The sequence below is a fragment of the Sphaerodactylus townsendi genome, linkage group LG12, assembly GCF_021028975.2.
Source record: "Sphaerodactylus townsendi isolate TG3544 linkage group LG12, MPM_Stown_v2.3, whole genome shotgun sequence".
Classification (NCBI taxonomy): domain Eukaryota; kingdom Metazoa; phylum Chordata; class Lepidosauria; order Squamata; family Sphaerodactylidae; genus Sphaerodactylus; species Sphaerodactylus townsendi.
In genome coordinates, this window is record NC_059436.1 from 34,559,920 (window position 1) to 34,577,611 (window position 17,692).

At 44.1% G+C, this 17,692-nt stretch overlaps 1 protein-coding gene across 1 annotated transcript in view; it reads left to right on the top strand.

The window, feature by feature from the left end:
- ABCA2 (ATP binding cassette subfamily A member 2) overlaps positions 1–17,692 on the top strand; it is a 90,966-nt gene that overhangs the window by 62,327 nt on the left and 10,947 nt on the right. Inside the window, exons 23-41 of the mRNA XM_048512004.1 lie at positions 341–643; positions 2,449–2,645; positions 4,025–4,207; positions 5,258–5,442; positions 6,579–6,699; positions 7,068–7,347; positions 7,635–7,653; positions 8,394–8,592; positions 9,433–9,535; positions 11,067–11,395; positions 11,662–11,875; positions 12,009–12,114; positions 12,845–12,956; positions 13,368–13,428; positions 14,210–14,384; positions 14,585–14,700; positions 14,872–15,019; positions 16,134–16,257; positions 16,923–17,055. Coding sequence (XP_048367961.1) covers positions 341–643; positions 2,449–2,645; positions 4,025–4,207; positions 5,258–5,442; positions 6,579–6,699; positions 7,068–7,347; positions 7,635–7,653; positions 8,394–8,592; positions 9,433–9,535; positions 11,067–11,395; positions 11,662–11,875; positions 12,009–12,114; positions 12,845–12,956; positions 13,368–13,428; positions 14,210–14,384; positions 14,585–14,700; positions 14,872–15,019; positions 16,134–16,257; positions 16,923–17,055 — 3,108 coding nt within the window. The remainder of the gene's footprint in view (positions 1–340; positions 644–2,448; positions 2,646–4,024; positions 4,208–5,257; positions 5,443–6,578; positions 6,700–7,067; positions 7,348–7,634; positions 7,654–8,393; positions 8,593–9,432; positions 9,536–11,066; positions 11,396–11,661; positions 11,876–12,008; positions 12,115–12,844; positions 12,957–13,367; positions 13,429–14,209; positions 14,385–14,584; positions 14,701–14,871; positions 15,020–16,133; positions 16,258–16,922; positions 17,056–17,692) is intronic.

The following is a 17,692-nucleotide window of genomic DNA, read 5'->3' on the forward strand; positions in this document are numbered from 1 at the left end:
TAGCTTCCTTCTTTTGTCATTCAATTTATTTTGTTTATTCTATGTGCCTAGCACATAGGCACTTAGACAAAAGTAATATAACAATAGTCAAAATACCTGAAATAAGGAACATTCAACACTTTAGGAAAAAGTTAATGCTGAATACATAATTTCAAATGTTGAACTGAAATTAAAATAGCCACAGAATCACTGCATGCTTAACTAGGCACTGAATTAACGGCTTGATTTTTTTAGTGCAGCCAAGATGTATTTGGCAACGTATTTTTCATGGCAGATTGTGGCTATGTAGATTCTGAGGTCATCCCATTTGGATACGTTGCTCCTTCATTGCTACATGAAGAGTAGAAAGTTATTTATCCCATCTCTGTAGGCAGTGGAGAGGCACTTCTCAATGGCACACCATGATTCCATCCCTATTTGTTTTCTTCAGGTCCATCCTGACGGGCCTCTTCCCACCGACCTCTGGCTCTGCTACCATTTATGGCCATGACATCAGGACAGAGATGGATGAAATCCGCAAGAACCTGGGCATGTGCCCTCAACACAATGTCCTTTTTGACAAGCTGACTGTGGAGGAGCATCTGTGGTTCTACTCACAGCTGAAGGGCATGGTGGAAGAGGAGATACGCAAAGAGATGGATAAGTAAGCGTTGTTCTCTTTCTTGCTGTGGTTGTAATTATTGCTGGGGGTGGGGTGGGGGGACACACAGCCTTGTAGGATGGGTTCGAGTGCTCCAGTTTCAGCACAAAGCTACTTGGAAGGTCAGAGCGGTGTAAGAAAAGCTTGTGGTGCTTCTTGACCACCTCTGATGCTCCGTGCAGAGATTCCATCAAGTGAGTCTTGGGCAGGAATGGAGAAGAGAGAAGAACCAAAGGAGGGCAGAGGGTGGAAATGCAGTCTCTGTTTGTGTGCTATGCCTCACTGAGGGCTCAATGAGGAGTCATAATTGCAGATCCCCAGATGCAGCAACTTCCTCAGCAACTTCCTCAGCAACTCCAATCTTTCTTGGAGGCCCCCGTGTGCCCCCACCTGCTGAAGGAAGGCGGCTGGTAACTGGAGGTGGAATCTTCTTTCTAGTGGAATCCTCTTCCTATGCAGCTAGCCTTCCTGCAAACCAAGGCTGTTGAATGTTAGGTGCTGATTAAAATCTTTCTTTGGTTTTGCGTTTGTTTTATATTTCTCATCTGTGTTATGGATTTTGGACATCTTTTACATCCTGCAGTTTCTGGCAATCCTGCTTTCATCTCTAAGGTTTTCCCCCCGTCTATAAACTGCTAGGATGAATTTTGTTTTTGCTGGGCTGTTTTTTGTCAGTTTCATTTATTATAAATGGTGTTTTTGGAGTGAATGAATGAATTATTTGTAATGGCCAAAGATCAGCACAAAAATAGACAAAGTACTAGCAATGTTTAATTTTTTAAAAAATCACATACCTGTTTCCCCAAAAATAAGACAGGGTCTTATATTAATTTTTGCTCCAAAAGATGCTTTAGGGTTTATTTTCAGGGGTTGTCTTATTTTTTCCCCATGATTTTGTGCTTCCCACGTAACCAGATCAGCTGCACTGGGGAATCTATAACTAGGGCTTATTTTTGGAGTAGGGCTTATATTTCAAGAATCCTCCAAAAATCCCAAAAAATCATGCTAGGGTTTATTTTTTGGGGTAGGTCTTATTTTCAGGGAAACAGGGTAGATTATATTAAAGAAGCAAATATAATTCATTAAACTATGTAGAACTCTGATAGACTCTAATAGCCTCACAAAATCAGGTGACTCTAGCCACAATCCAGAGCTCCTGGGCTAAGATAGTGGTTCCCAATCTGGGGTATTCGTACCCCCAGGGGTATGCATCAGAGTGTTTGGGGGCACATGAAAAAAATATGTAATGGATTTGCTAATAGGGGGTGCAATTTTAGGGAAATGGGTTGCCAAGGGGTATGTGAGTGAAACAATGTTGGGAGCCACTGGTCTAGAAAAAGAAGGGCTCTCCTAGAGGGTTTTTTTTTTTGGGGGGGGGGGGGAAGATAGGAGTAACAGTATCATATCTAAGCTTGCATTAAAAAGGACAGTGCAGTAAAACATGCCTGACAGTTTCCACTTCCCCGGTTGCACAAGGGCATATATGATCCTATACATGATACAGTATCATCTTGCCTAAAGTGAAGAGGATAGAATATTAAACTGGGCCAAAGTAAAAGCTTTCCTATGTTTGGAAATTAGTAAATTAGCCAGATGGAAAGACAGCACAAGCTTCTTGACTCTGAAAAAGAGAGAGGATATTTTGTGTGTTATTGCCATCTGCTGTTTTTAAAATTTTAAAATTTCAAGCCATCTTGAAAATATTTTTTTTTAAATTTCAGGTATGAGATTTACATTTTTAAGGCAACCGATAAAATTCCCGATGCTATCTCAAACCATCCCCTTGTTTCTTGGTTGTGATCCTCCAGGATGATCGAAGATCTGGAACTGACCCACAAGTGCCACTCGCTGGTGCAGACGCTTTCGGGTGGGATGAAGCGGAAGCTGTCGGTGGCCATCGCCTTTGTTGGGGGATCGCGGGCAGTCATCCTGGATGAACCCACAGCTGGCGTGGACCCTTATGCAAGGAGGGCGATTTGGGATCTCATCCTTAAATACAAACAAGGTACGCAGCCTACAGGACTCAGGGGGGACAGTCCATGCTTCAGATAGAGACTGTTGCAAAACCTGGGACATTCATTCATTCATTCCTAACTGTTCCATTTCATTCATTCATTCATTCATTCATTCATTCATTCATTCATTCATTCATTCATTCATTCATTCATTCATATTTCTATCCCATCCTATTCCTGAAGGTCTCAGGGCAGGTGGCAGCATAAGACATAATAATCACCTAAACACAATAATAATCTACAACAATAAAACCTGTTTAAAATTCATAAAAGTTTATCTAAATTCATAAAACCTTTTAAAAATTCATAAAATTACTACAGGGAAAATAGGTGGGTTTTTATCAGTTTTCTAAATGCATACAGAGAAGATGCTTGATATGCGTCTGAGGGAGATCATTCCACAACCTCGGGGCCACCACTGAAAAAGCTCTATCTTAGGTCTCCACCTTTTTAACCACTGAAGGCAGTGGTACCACTGGAAGAGCTTCATCTTCTGATATTAGGTCATAGACAGATCAGTTTAGAAGGTGTTCCTTTCGATAGTTGGGGCCCACGCCATTTAGGGCTTTATAAATCAAAGATAACAGCTTGAATTGGCCTTGGTAACAAATTGGCAGCCAGTAGAGTTCTTCTAAGACCAACATGATTTGCATCTGGCCAGCAGTACCTGTTAGAAGTCTTGCTGCTGCATTCTGCACTAGCTGCAGCTTCTAAACTGTCTTCAAGGGCAGTCTTGAAGACACATTATGTTAAAACACATTCCAGTAGTCCAATCTGAAGGTTACCAGATCATGGATTACTGTAGCCAAGTCATCTCTGCCTAGAAGGGGCTGGAGCCAGAGCTGGGAACAGGTATTTTTGGCCAATAACTCCAACTTGAGCTTCAAGTGTCATAGCAGAGTCCAGGAGCACCCCCAGATTTTGCACCTGTCCCTTCCAGGGCATTGCAGTCCTGTGAATTACAGGATGTCTCCCCACTTCACTACCCTGTGACCCACTGACATACAGCGCCTCCATCTTGTCTGGAATCGGCCACAATTTATTGGCCCTTATCCAGCCCATTACTGCCTCCAAGAACATTAACCATCTCTCCTGATTCAGATAATACGAAGAGATAGAGCTGTCAACAGCATGCTGGTAGCACCTTACTCCAAATCTCCTGATAACCTCCCCCGGTGACGTCATATAGATGTCAAAAAGCATGCATTCTCCTGCACTGAATGGTTAGCTTATTCACTTGAGTTATCTATCTCTTGTTAGAGATCTTTTTCAGAGATGCTCTTGACTCAGAATCTCTGTGTCTTTTTGGAATTCATTGGTATGGCCTTCCTGATGTCATCCTTCCCCTTTTCTTTCTCCTTTTGCATAGGAAGAACCATCCTACTCTCTACACACCACATGGATGAGGCTGACCTCCTTGGTGACCGCATCGCTATCATCTCTCATGGGAAGCTGAAGTGCTGTGGCTCACCCCTCTTCCTGAAGAGCACTTATGGTGATGGATACAAGCTCACCGTGGTCAAGAAGCAGTCTGATTCCCGGGCTAGTGCAGGTCAGTGCTCCCGATCTGCCCCTCCACTCTGCCTCTCTCACAGTCCTGGAATGAATCACTGGTGGTTGCCCCCTAGCCTTTCTCCCCATAGTACTTGCCACAGGAAAGGGCTGCTGGCAATGACAGACCACAGTTCTGCCTCTTAACAATTAGACTCCACTGCCTTCAAAAACTGCCTTATGTCTTGTGACCAGCCTGAACTACGGCAAACCAGCTGAATGTTTCATGACTCTCAAAATAAAGTGAATTTTTCCCCCCACAAATAATTTTATGAATGCTTATCATTTCCCTCTTTAGTTGTAGGGAATGGGAAAGTATCAGTCTTTACCTTTAGAAGTCTCAGGTTCAGCCCTCACTATATTCAGCTGAAAAACATGTCTGCAGCAGGTGTTAAAAGACTTCTCACTGCCAAGACCCAGTGATAGCAGACAAATGCGAAGAAGAAGAAGAGTTTGGATTTATATCCCCCCCTTTCTCTCCTGCAGGAGACTCAAAGGACTTACAATCTCCTTGCCCTTCCCCGGTCACAACAAACACCCTGTGAAGTAGGTGGGGATGAGAGAGCTCCAAAAAGCTGTGACTAGCCCAAGGTCACCCAGCTGGTGTGTGTGGGAGTGTACAGGCTAATCTGAATTCCCCAGATAAGCCTCCACAGCTCAAGCGGCAGAGCGGGGAATCAAACCCGGTTCCTCCAGATTAGATACATGAGCTCTTAACCTCCTGCGCCACTGCTGCTCCCATGTTAGCTAAATGTCCCAATGGTTTCACTTGGAACGGTGTGGCCTTATGGTCATCTTTCAATTCATAAAACTAAATTTCCCCAAACATTTTTCCTCATTGGGAAGGAACTCCAACCCAGTCAGCATTTTAGTTACTCCTTTTCAGTATCTTTTCCAGCCCTTCAACCTTATCTTCCTTCTCCTTGGACTCTCTGTGTTTAGTACACTTAATTTCTTGCTTATGTTATGTCTTTCTCTCGTAGCCCAGCTGCCATTGCAAGGTGTGAGTTAGTCTCTTTAATGGCAGTTTCTCTCTTTCCCTTTTGTTTAGACTCTGGGCAGACCCATAGCCCCCCATCCCACTCCTGTATTAGCCCCTGCTCCGAAGTACGGGTCACACAATTCATCAAGAAATATGTGGCTTCCTGCCTTCTCATCTCTGACACCAACACAGAACTGTCCTACATTCTACCCAGCGATGCTGTCAAGAAGGGCTGTTTTGAGAGGCTCTTTCAGGTACCAGGTGTTCGATGTGCACATGCAAGCAGGGTTCATGATGGAGCAGGAGTATGGAAAGGAACTGGTGTCCATTAGGCTAATTTGTAATCTGATTTAACAGCTTACCTCCTACCCAAAGCATTGGGTAGATGTAACATATCCAGAAATGTTGGAGCCATTTTTGTGTTTTGTTTTTTGCAGGGGGGGAAAAGCACATTTTGGGGAAATTTGAAATACATGAAATATTTACTTTCTTATCAACCCTAAACTTACCCTACCATTTTAAGAACATAAATTGGATCATTTATAACTTAGCATATACAATTGGACTGTTTTGGCATGTTAATGAAATCTTTGCCTTAGTTTTCTACAATTAAAATTACGACTATACTCAGTACTAGGGGGAGACCTGAAAACTGCCACATCCCATACTTTTTGTAGTACATGCATCTTAATTTTGACATTTAAAAGAAAAATAAAAAGTTCAAACCAGAAAGCTAAAAATATAAATGTTTTAAGTAAAATAAATAGTATTGAAAATATTAATGTGTCTGCAAGACACAGGAGTCATCATTTTCTGATGCAATAGACTGTGTTGCCTAAAAAGCTTTATTCTATGCATTTTGAGTGAGTATAACTTTTGTGAAAAACATTTCACAATTCCAGAACAGAGAATATTCTGCAGTTCTTTCACGATTAACCAAAATGTTCAGTTTTTATATTAGAATTTCTTTAGAAGCTCCTAGAGAAAAAAAGGCAAAACTTTTGTTCACATCCCATTTTCTCTTCAGGCCTTCATATATCTAGGCATGAGATTTAGCTCCTGCTAGAATTCTGTTAACGGCTAAACTTATTTTTTAAATAATAATTAACTATTGGTTTGTGACCTTCACCAACAAAGCAATTCAAGTAGAACTATGGCAGATGCTTCCAAAGTCTCTGGCTTCGTGTATGTTTTCAGTTATGAGTTGCATAATTGTAGGATGTTCACAAGAACATCTGTGGTGTTCCAGTTCATGCTTGGTATAATAATGGTATGCCTTTCTGCTGGTCTAAAATGTCATGATGGGTGCAGAAATGTCTTGTGAGTTCTAAAGCAGATTTAGCTAGAAGCTCTAGAGATGATTTTCCTTCCTCTGACTTCTTGTCTGTAGCACTTGGAACACAGCTTAGATGACCTGGACCTGACTAGTTTTGGGCTGATGGACACCACTCTGGAGGAAGTCTTCCTTAAGGTCTCAGAGGAAGATCAGTCGCTGGAGAACAGTGATGTGGGTAAGGAGGACCAAAGTTCTTGTTTCACATCACAAGAGCTCGCTTATGATGGTGGTGTGAACTTGCATTATCCTAAATCAGATAGTTGTTTTGTCTAGCTGAACATCATTTGGCAGGGGTTCTCTAGAGTCTCAGACAGAAAAAAGGTGTTTTGTAGCAACTGCTACTAGAAAAAGTCCTTCAACTGGAATTGCAGATGACTGGGCCCAGGATGCCATGCGAAGCAAAGAGACAAACATAGCACTACCAATTGTTTATATTTTGTGTAGTCTGGTCATTATTTTCCACCACCAACCCCTTGACTAACTAGAACTGGCATCCATCCCACCGGCAGCTGTTGTGGGCCTTACAGCTTTTATCCCTTGCAGATGTGAAAGAGTCCAAGAAAGACGCTTTTCTGCTGCCTATCCCCCAGCTGGGCCCCAAACCTGAGGCTAATGGAGAGCCACATCCGGCTGCAGAAATGCTTGAGAAGCCAGAGACGGACCACAGCAACCTACTGGCCTGTTCCCAGCTGGCCCAGTCTCAGACTTCGCTGTGCTCAGCTTCCTCGGCAGGCTCCGTGCGGGGCGATGAAGGTGGGACTTATTCGGAGTTCTATGGGGATTACTCTCCGTTGTTTGATGATACCCTCTTTAGAGACCCTGAGTAGCATCAGTTTTGCAAAGGTTTGTAGCTTAAAAGCATTGTGATATGTAGAGACCTTGCGTTGTATCTGCACTGAGGAATTAGTGGGGAAGGTGGGTGTTATTGCACTACCAAATTCTCTAGTTGGGGGCATATGTTATGTCTTGAAAACGTACCTTTTGATGACCTAAAGCTTCAGACAATATTTATTCTCCAGAAAATAGCTTTGATTTTAATTTTTCGTGTGTGCATGTTTTGTCTCTTCTGTATGAAATGGAGTTACTATTGGAATGCCCCCTTATACCCAGTAATCTTACCCCTCAAGAAATGGTATTTGAGAATGGCACATAATAATAATCTTCATTGGCAATAGAGAGCAGCATAAGCCACAAGATGACAAATGTCTGCCCCGAGGAACTTTTATTTAAGTACCAAACTTCACAATATTGCAAATCCATGATCAGATGGCTGTATGAGTATTTTGTTTGCAAAAAAGACCTGAAAGAGGGGGAAATGATATGAATTGGGGTCATGAAACTGTGGATAGAGGGGTCACACCTGGCCCCCGTGCCATTTTCCTTGTTAGAACTTCTCTATACCATCTGGAGGAAAATAAACGCAACTTAGGAGAGTCCATTTTTTTCTGCCTTTCCAACTCCCTACCCTTCCCTCCATGTGGCCATTGACACTTATAGCTGGCTTGTGCAGTTTAAATACATATCTGGGGATCTGATCAAGAATACTGAGCCCTGTGTGTAGTTTGACGCCACATTTCAACAGTAGGGGAGACACGGACGGGAAAGGAGAAAGGCAGAATCAAACAGTCAAAGAAAGTAGAATCGAAACAAACACAGTGCTTGTCGGATGCCATTCCTACAGACCTTGTAGCCTGTTCCTTCTTTGGGACCTTGTCTGTCCCCAGATGCCATTTTTAGTATGTGAGCAAGCAGCATATCTTCCTGTGACAGATTTATTTTAATATCTTCTTGACAGAGAGAGAGAGAGAAAGCCTCAGTCTCTCCTGTGCTTTCCTTTTGCTCTTCCCTGCTGCAGACCAAGAGGCCGACTTGGAGGAGCACGCGCTGTCAGGGCAAGGGAGCTTCAAGCTGGAGGGTTCCTGGCTGAAGTTGCGCCAGTTCCATGGGTTGATCGTCAAGCGCTTCCACTGTGCCAAGCGCAACACCAAAGCCCTCTTCTCCCAGATCCTTCTGCCTGCCTTCTTTGTTTGCGTGGCTATGACAGTGGCCCTGTCTGTGCCTGAGATAGGTACGTACGGCAGCTGTCCTGGAATGGTTCTTGTTCCACCACCTTGAAATGCAGGAATAAATATCAGGCTAGCATGCTATGGAGATGGTGACCAGCCAAGCCAACATGTGCAGAAGTTACTATGGAGAAAGTGAACATGCAAATGAGTTGAGATTCCTCTCCCCAGCCCAGCAGCAGCAGCATTTCTAAGCTGAGTTTGAGTGTAGTTGTTATTCAGGAAGCCAGGATTGCTTTTTGCACACGTGCTTCAAGCACATAAGTATTCTGCATGGGGGCATGTCTCCCATTGGTTTCCACTTGCGGAATACAGTCCTGTCGTATAAGGTAAGCTGTCCCAGAGTAACCTTTTCTAAGAGTTCCCAGAGGGTACCACAGAAGAGGTGAATCAGGGTCTCTTTAAGGGTTCCTAATAAGAACAGGGTTGTATACATCAAGGTTCCAGTTTGTCCTTCAGTCTCATGAGCTGGGGTTGTGAGGGGTGAGAAGGAGTCCTTTGCAACAAATATTTCCTGTGTGTGGTGAATGGTGACCTTGCCGCGAGGAGGCAAATCCATATAGCTACTTCTCTGCAAGAAAAATTACATGAAGTCTCTTTCATGGTGACAGCCTCCAGGCCTAATTCAGGTTGCCTAGCAACATCATCCTCTTAACCGAGCTAAGTGGCACAGTTGGAAGTTGATGAAAGTCAGGGTGAATTTTCGTGCCTGAGGGGAATGCACAGAGCAATGAAAGGAGAATAGGCTGACCTAGAACCCTCTCCTGGGTGGATTCAGCCCTCTTCTTAAGCATAATCCAGAACTCCAGGACAACTCTTGACAGATGTTTCTTCCATTTCCACAGGAGACCTGCCTCCCCTCATCCTCTCACCATCCCAGTATCACAACTACACCCAGCCCAAAGGCAACTTCATCCCGTACGCCAACGAAGAGCGGCACGAATACCGGTGAAAACCTTGGCATTTCTTATCTCTGCACCCTGAGAAGGCTTTTGGAAAAGTTGCCAAGGAGAAGTTGCCTTTTGCAACTTCTCTGTGATCAGAAAGCGTGGGAGTAGAAGGGCCTGGCTGGATCACTTCATTTAGTACAGCATCCTGTTTCCAACAGAGCCCTGCCAGATGTTTCTAAACATCAACAAATAGGGGCGTAGAGACTAAAGCCCCCCCCCCCTTGGTTTGGCTGTCTCCCCAGCAACTGGGGTTCTGAAATCTCTGAACATAGAAGTTCCTTTTAGCCATTGTGCTTAATAGCCATTGATAGGGCACTTGCTCTGTGAATTGATCTAATGTTTTTAAAGGCAGTAAAACAACGACAATACACTTACAAGATCAGACCACTGTTATATCTTATCCAGTACTGTTCATTCTGCCTTCCAGTGGTTGTTCAAAGACTCAGGCAGAGATAGGGCTTTCCCAGTTCTTGCTACCTGAGATTCTGTTCTTGGAGATGGTTAGAACTGAACTTGAGACATTTTGCATGCAAAACAGGTGCTCCTCCTTCTTCTTAGGAAGGGGCATTGTTTGATGCAGTTTTACCCTTTAATCAATGCATGGGCTGAGCAGTCCTTCTTAGTCCTCCCCCTCCTCTCCCCCACCAAGCTTCTCTCCTCCATTCTGGGGCTTTTGCAGTCACAAATAGGAAATGCACTGGGGAACATGCTTTGCTCTGAGGAAGGAAAGCGAGAAAGGAATGGGAGCCCCAATCCTTTTAACTTGTGAGATTCCCCTAGGATCTAGCGTTGGTGGCTGTAAGATGTTCAGGCAAGATATGTTGTTTGGCTGTTTGTACCTCCTCCACAAGATTGCTGCAGGGCCTGTGGGCTCATGTGTGCTAGCTAGTTTATTTGTCAGTCTGACAAAATGAGAAATTAATGGCCACAGGAAGTAGTGATGACCATGTGCTTTAGAAGGCTTTAGGGAAACAGGCCAGTGTGTGCATAGAAGCTTCCACAAAGGGCTACTTGGTGGAGGCTTCTATGGTGAAGAAATGTCTATATTGGGTAGCAGTATATGCTTGAATACCAAATCATGGAGGCAAATAGGAAACGGCAGCTTGTGAATTTGGGTCTCCCAGCAACTACTGAAAAGGGATTCAGATGAGACCAGGTGAACCTTCTGGCTGGGTCTGTCATGAAAATTCTTAAGTTCTCTTCCTTTTTAGTTGAGTGAAATTGAACTCTCAAAAATGCAAAACACTTATTATTTCAAACAAAAGACTTCACTGAGCTTCTGGTAGAAGTGAAATTCAGACCAGGGACTTAAGACTAGCAGCTCAGTTTCTTAACTGCTAGATCAGGGGTAGGGAACCTGCGGCTCTCCAGATGTTCAGGAACTACAATTCCCATCAGCCTCTGTCAGCATGGCCAATTGGCCATGCTGGTAGGGGCTGCTAGATTATGCCTACTTTTGTTTCCTTTGAAACCTCTTACCCCTAAAGATTCCGAACCTTCCTCTTTCCTAATTCCCCCTTCCTTTTCAGGCTAAAATTGTCCCCTGATGCCAGCCCCCAACAGATGGTTGGGACTTTTCACCTGCCCTCAGGAGTGGGTGCCACCTGCGTGCTTAAGACAGCTTTCAATAGCACCTTAGACCAGCTGGTCCAGGCGCTGAACCTCAACAGCAATGAATCTAAGATGCTGGCCGCCAAGTACTTTGACGCAATGTGTGTGGACTCCTTCACCCAGGGCTTGCCCCTCTCCAACTTCGTGCCACCGCCTCCATCCCCTGCACCCTCTGACTACCCTTTCTCCCTGGATGAAGACTTGCTACGAGCCTGGAACTCCACTACCTACCCCTCCAGCATCAAAGGTAAGGCATGCCACCTACTGAGTCAGATGTTATGAAAGGCAGGGTCTAGTTTTTGGAGAACTGGGCTTGGATTGCCAGCTATAATGGCCAGGCAGCTTTTTTGGTGCTATTTTTATTTGCTCTGCCTGGAAGATTCTGCTCTTCAGAAACCAAGAGAAATTTGCATCTTGTTATCCAGCTCCAATTGTGATACACACCAAAACAAACAAACAAACAAAAAGCCTTGGACTGAGAGCTGCTTGTGTTTTTTTCCCCCCTTTGCACAGAGACGGTCACTTCTGCTCCATCCCTGCCCCGTATCATCCATGAGCCCGTAAAGTGTACTTGCTCCATGCAAGGGACTGGTTTCTCTTGCCCAAGTGGGGTTGGGGGCCACCCACCACAGATGAAAGTGGTGACGGGAGACATCTTGGTGGACATCACAGGGCGTAACGTCTCTGAGTACTTGCTCTATACATCAGACCGCTTCCGGTTGCACAGGTGTGTATGGGAGGGCGGGAATATGCCTGCTCTGAGTGGATCCTAGGGAGAGCCCTCTGCTTGTGGCCAAGGATCTTGTGCTTTGCAGTTTTTGGTCACTTTTAGAACCTCTATGCATTCCTCCTTTTTCCAGATATGGTGCAATGACCTTTGGCAATATCCAGAAGTCCATTCCAGCGTCCTTTGGCACCAAAGCTCCTCCCATGGTGCGGAAAATTGCAGTCCGGCGAACGGCCCAGGTAGGACAGCCGGTTGGTTTTCTTGTATTTAAGTAAAAGATTTATGAACTGCAACTCTTAGCCAAGGGCTCCAGAGACAGTATACAATGTAAATTTGAAATACAATGCAGCAGTACACAGGACAATCAAATAATCCATCAATTAAAGGTTGAAGCCGATAAAGGCTACTTCAGGAGGACAACCAACGTTAAATAAGATAAAATAAGCAAAAATAAGATAAAACATGCAAATAAGGAAAATCATGCAAATAAGGAAAAATAGGTAAAGCAGCAGAGGACCAAAATTTAATAATGCTTAGGTCATAGGAAGTCTTTACCTAGCTTCATCCTTGAAGCTTCATCCATGCAGAGAAGGGTCTCTGTAGATGTTCTCAACTGCTGGGCAGGTTCTTGTGGGACTAAGTGGCCCTTTAGGTATCCTGATTTTAGGCCGTTAAGAACTTATAAAGTCAATAACCCAGATTCAGCCCCGAAACAAATTCACAGCCCAGTTAACTCTTTCAAAATCATTGGGTTCTCTAGAAGAATCACTACTGAGCAATCTTACCTCTGTATTTCACACCAATACAAATGTCTGAGAATGTACATGGCACCTTTGATATCAGTGTAATTGTTGAATGGGGTCACGCTGTACCTCCTGTCCTACACTGTGAATTTTGTTGAAAGACTCCCTGGGTAAAATACCCGATAAATTCTGGTTTTCCCTCTTTCTCTCTCCTTTTGTCCCTCAGGTTTACTATAACAACAAGGGATACCACAGCATGCCTACCTACCTCAATACCCTCAACAATGCCATCCTACGTGCCAACCTGCCCAAAAGCAGAGGGAATCCGGCTGCCTATGGTGAATAGCTTTGGAATCAGGGGTCTCACACAACATAAAAGAATCAAAACTGAAATCGGAAGTGACACTGAGCTAGATTTTTATGTAGGTTTGTTATCTCCAAACAAGTTGTCCCCAAATGTGTTTACAGTGGTAAAAATTTGTAGCTCAGGAAACCATGGTGCCCCTCCTCTCTTCAGACCTACCATTGGAAGAGGCTCTTGGGTCATATGGAAACTGAGTTGTTTGTGAATTGATTTGAGCCTTGGAATGTGCGACTACGATTTTAGCATTAGAGGACAGCAATTCCATTTCAAAGGAATCCATCTGTGAGAAACTTCATGCCGATTGGCTTTCTGTGTCTTTGTGGGGACCAGTAAGAGAATGAAAGAAAGCTCATTCAACATCTCCTCTTCTCCTTTTGTGCTGCAGGTATCACCCTGACCAACCACCCGATGAACAAGACTAGTGCCAGTCTCTCTTTGGATTACCTGTAGGTATCTGTTTAAATATTTTATTGTTCTTATTAACTTAATTTTTATTCCATATTCTAATAGTTTCCTTGCAAACAGGGTAAAGTTGATTTTTAAATGTTCATTGTAAAACAAGAATTTCAGAGTAATTTAATAAAATAGAAACATATGTAAAAATGTAAAGAATATAAAAACGGAAAGTGGAAAAAATAAATGCACGCACAGTCCAAAAGTCATGACCTTCTGAAGAAAAATGATTCGGAAAAGGAACACGAATCCTCCCCTCCCCTTCTGAATCTTTTCTGTTTTGCACACTGTTACTATCAGTCTCTTGTATTTCTGTGCCATCCTTCCTTGAAAGGGGCACAGGGTAGCCTTATCCATTCTTTTCCTCCCAGCAAAACCTGTATAGCTGACAGTGTGGCTGCTCCAAAACCAGCCAGTGAGATTAATGGAAGATGGGCAATTTTAAACCCGATCTCTGCAAACCTACTTGAGTGCTCTTACTGCTTTGGCTGCCAAGCAATCCGATACAGAAACACACCATAACCCAAATGGCCTGAACAAATAATCTCAGATATTCTTAAATCTTGTCCTTGTTAAAACTGACCCCCATTAGTTAAGCTGAACCTGCAGTTGGTTGCTGTGCTAGATAAACTGTTTAAAGGATGAGTCCCTGATTAGAAGATTGAGTGTGTGCATTAATTCCGCGCCCCCCCAACCCCACCCCAGCTTGCTTGTTACTGACTATGTAATTATTCTGGAATGACTGTTCCCAAATCTTACTTCATCTACTTGTAGCCTCCAGGGCACTGACGTGGTCATCGCCATCTTCATCATCGTGGCCATGTCCTTCGTGCCGGCTAGCTTCGTGGTCTTCTTGGTGGCAGAAAAATCCACCAAAGCCAAACACCTCCAATTTGTGAGCGGCTGCGACCCAGTTATCTACTGGCTGGCCAATTATGTCTGGGACATGGTATGATTCCAGAGATGCTCCAGGGATGTGGGAAGGGCGGGTGTGTGTGTGTCTAATCTGGAAAGATGGTGGCAGGGATGGATAAGGCAGGATGTCCTGCACAACTGCTGTATGAGCAATGTAGCCTAAGCTAGAGGGGAAGGTCTTTGGTGTAATTTCAGGTGGTATAAAGTGCTTTTCATCCTTCCTTTCCTTTGCAGTTGAACTACCTGGTGCCAGCTACTTGTTGCATCATCATCCTCTTTGTGTTTGACCTGCCAGCGTATACCTCTCCAACCAACTTTCCAGCTGTGCTCTCTCTCTTCCTCCTCTATGGGTATGTTGGTGCTCCTGCCATTACCAAAATTTGGGTTAGATATCTGTGATTCTGGAGGTTTAAAATAACCTTAGACTAAGTGAAGTGCAAAGGAGAGCCTACTGTCCCTGTGTAGGCCAGACCCTGATAGATTTGCCTCTGAATGTCAACCCTTGCCTCCTTCTCCTGCAGCTGGTCCATTACACCCATCATGTACCCAGCTTCCTTCTGGTTCGAGGTGCCCAGCTCAGCTTATGTCTTCCTGATTGTCATCAACTTATTCATCGGCATCACTGCCACGGTGGCCACCTTCTTGCTCCAGCTCTTTGAGCATGACAAGGTGGGCGAGATTCTGCTAGGGAGTGGAGGTCAAAGGAATAACTTTGTTTAATTGCCTATCTCTGGTCAGTCCCATCTCCAAAGAAGCATCATAGCTTTAAAAGGGGCTTAGACAGATTTATGGAGAAGTCGATCTATGGCTACCACCAATCTTGATCCTCCTTTATCTGAGACTGCAAATGCCTTAGCAGACCAGGTGCTCGGGAGCAGCAGCAGCAGCAGAAGGCCATTGCTTTCACATCCTGCATGTGAGCTCCCAAAGGCATCTGGTGGGCCACTGTGAGTAGCAGAGGGCTGGACTAGATGGATTCTGGTCTGATCCAGCAGGCTCTTTCTTATATTCTTATAGGGCTGGAAAAAATGCAGAAAACTGCAACCAGGATGATCAGAGGCAGAGCCTCTGTTCAAGGAAATGCTAAAGAATTTGGTTTGTTTTTTTCAATTTGGAAATAAATAACGAAGTAGGGGGAATGACAGGTGTTTATAATGGTGTGGGGTGGAGCAGTTGGACTGAGATAACTTTTTTACTCCGTCTCCCAACTACTATTTTATTTTTATTTATTTACTCAGCTCAATTTTTCTCCCAGGCAGTTGGGATCTAATGGGAGAAACCAGATAAATCACAAAGAGTCTACGATATCGGATAATTAAAATAGCCAGTAGAAACCTAATAAATAATCATAAGAGACCGCTGTCTCAGCAGACTGCAGGAGCTATCAAGACACTCCAGAGACTCCTTACAAAGAACTTAAGGGACAGCCAGTGAAATCAATGGGCAGTAAATTCAGGGCAGAAAAAGGAAGATATTCATAATTAATGTGGAACTCACAGCTACAGGAAGTAGGAATGGCCATTCTGTTAGCTCCCTGTAAAAGGGAGTAGACAGATTCACAGAAGAACAGGCTCTCAATACCTGTCAGTCATAGTAGCTATATAGAAACTTTGCATTTAAAGGAGGCACACCTCCTGAATACCACCTGGTGGTGACAATAACAGGAGGAGGCTTTGGCCTCTTGGTCCCTCATATGTGACTGCTGGGTGGGTGGCATTGGAAACTGCATGCAGGGTTAGATGGACTTTTGGCCTGATCCAGCCGGATATGTTTTTCTCAATAGGACCTTAAAGTGGTGAATAGTTACCTAAAAAGCTGCTTCCTGATATTTCCCAATTATAACCTGGGACACGGGCTGATGGAAATGGCCTACAATGAGTACATCAATGAATACTATGCTAAGATCGGTACGTTTTCTAACCTGTGTGAGCACTTTATGCAGCTGTTCTGATCTGTGCCTTTTGCTGAGCTTCTGAACCTGTCTCCATTGCCATGATTTAGTCTTAGAACATATGATAACAATAACTGGGAAAAAGTAACTTTCAAACATAAGCAAAGTGTAATTAATGCCTTTCTGTTGAGTCATCGCTGGGTGGTTGGGGGAGCTTCGTTTATGTTTTAGTCTTGGCATCCTCCAGCTTTCAAAATAAAGCACCCATCTCATTCTAATTTAAGAGCATGCAAAACAGTCAGATGTGATTTTTTGGGTTCCTGAGTAGAATTTATGCAAGCTCCGCTCCAGGAACAAGCCACAGTTTCTTTGTACTTTACCATCTTTATCTATTGTGTATTTTATCCTGCTTTTCAGCCAAAATTAGCTTTCAAAGACCCCTACCATAATGCAGATAACTCACATTATATTAAAAAAATACACATCAATTTGCGTGCCAAATTAACAAGATGATACATGCTGAAGGAGACTCTCACTGCGGTCTGGCTTATAGCTGTTGGTTGCTTAGCTGGATTGGGATCTAGGCATCATGGAGAACCAAGCTGCTGCTTCTTAAGCTGAGATCAGTACTTTTCAGTGTTGGATGTACCTGTCTTTGTGACTGCCCCTTCCTCTTCCCAGGACAGTTTGACAAAATGAAGTCACCCTTTGAATGGGACATAGTCACACGAGGGTTGGTCGCCATGACGATCGAAGGCTTTGTAGGCTTTTTCATCACTATCATGTGCCAGTACAATTTCTTCCGGAAACCACAGTGAGTACCCTGTGGGGTGTAAAACTCCTGCTGTGAGACTTGGGGTGGTATGTGAGACTGTGTCCTTGGCCTTCAGGCTACAGCCTTTGTCCTCAGCATAAGATGGATTGCACAAGATCTGCTGCATCTAGTGCTGGTATGCAGAGCCATAGTGAGGGGGAATTGCACCCGGGGCACGTGTGTGCCCTGCGCCCCTGCCGCACCCCCACATTGGCACGTGCCCGGTGCAAGACGGACCCCCGTCCCCCTGGGCGCTACGCCACTGCTGGTATGCCCAGTGATTGACTACCACTGAACCTAAAAAAGTTTAATGTAGGGGTCAGCTTCCCTTTTTATCACATTCCATCATCATTTGAATAAGCAAAGGTTGGAAGGAGGACTGCTGGTCCCTGAGCCTTGCAGCTTTTGTGTGTGTGTGTGGCAGATCCAGGGGCATAGCAAATCTTCTCCCGCAGATCATCTACTATCACTCTGTATAGTTGCAACTGAAATGGAAATGTGAGCAGTTATAATGGTGGCAAAGTTCATTGCCTAGGACAACTTGTGCTAAAAGTGACAATTATCCACCACTTTTAAAGAAGTGTCTAAAAGTGAGTTAACTTGCTTTGGAAACTTGGATAAGTATCAGACACATCAT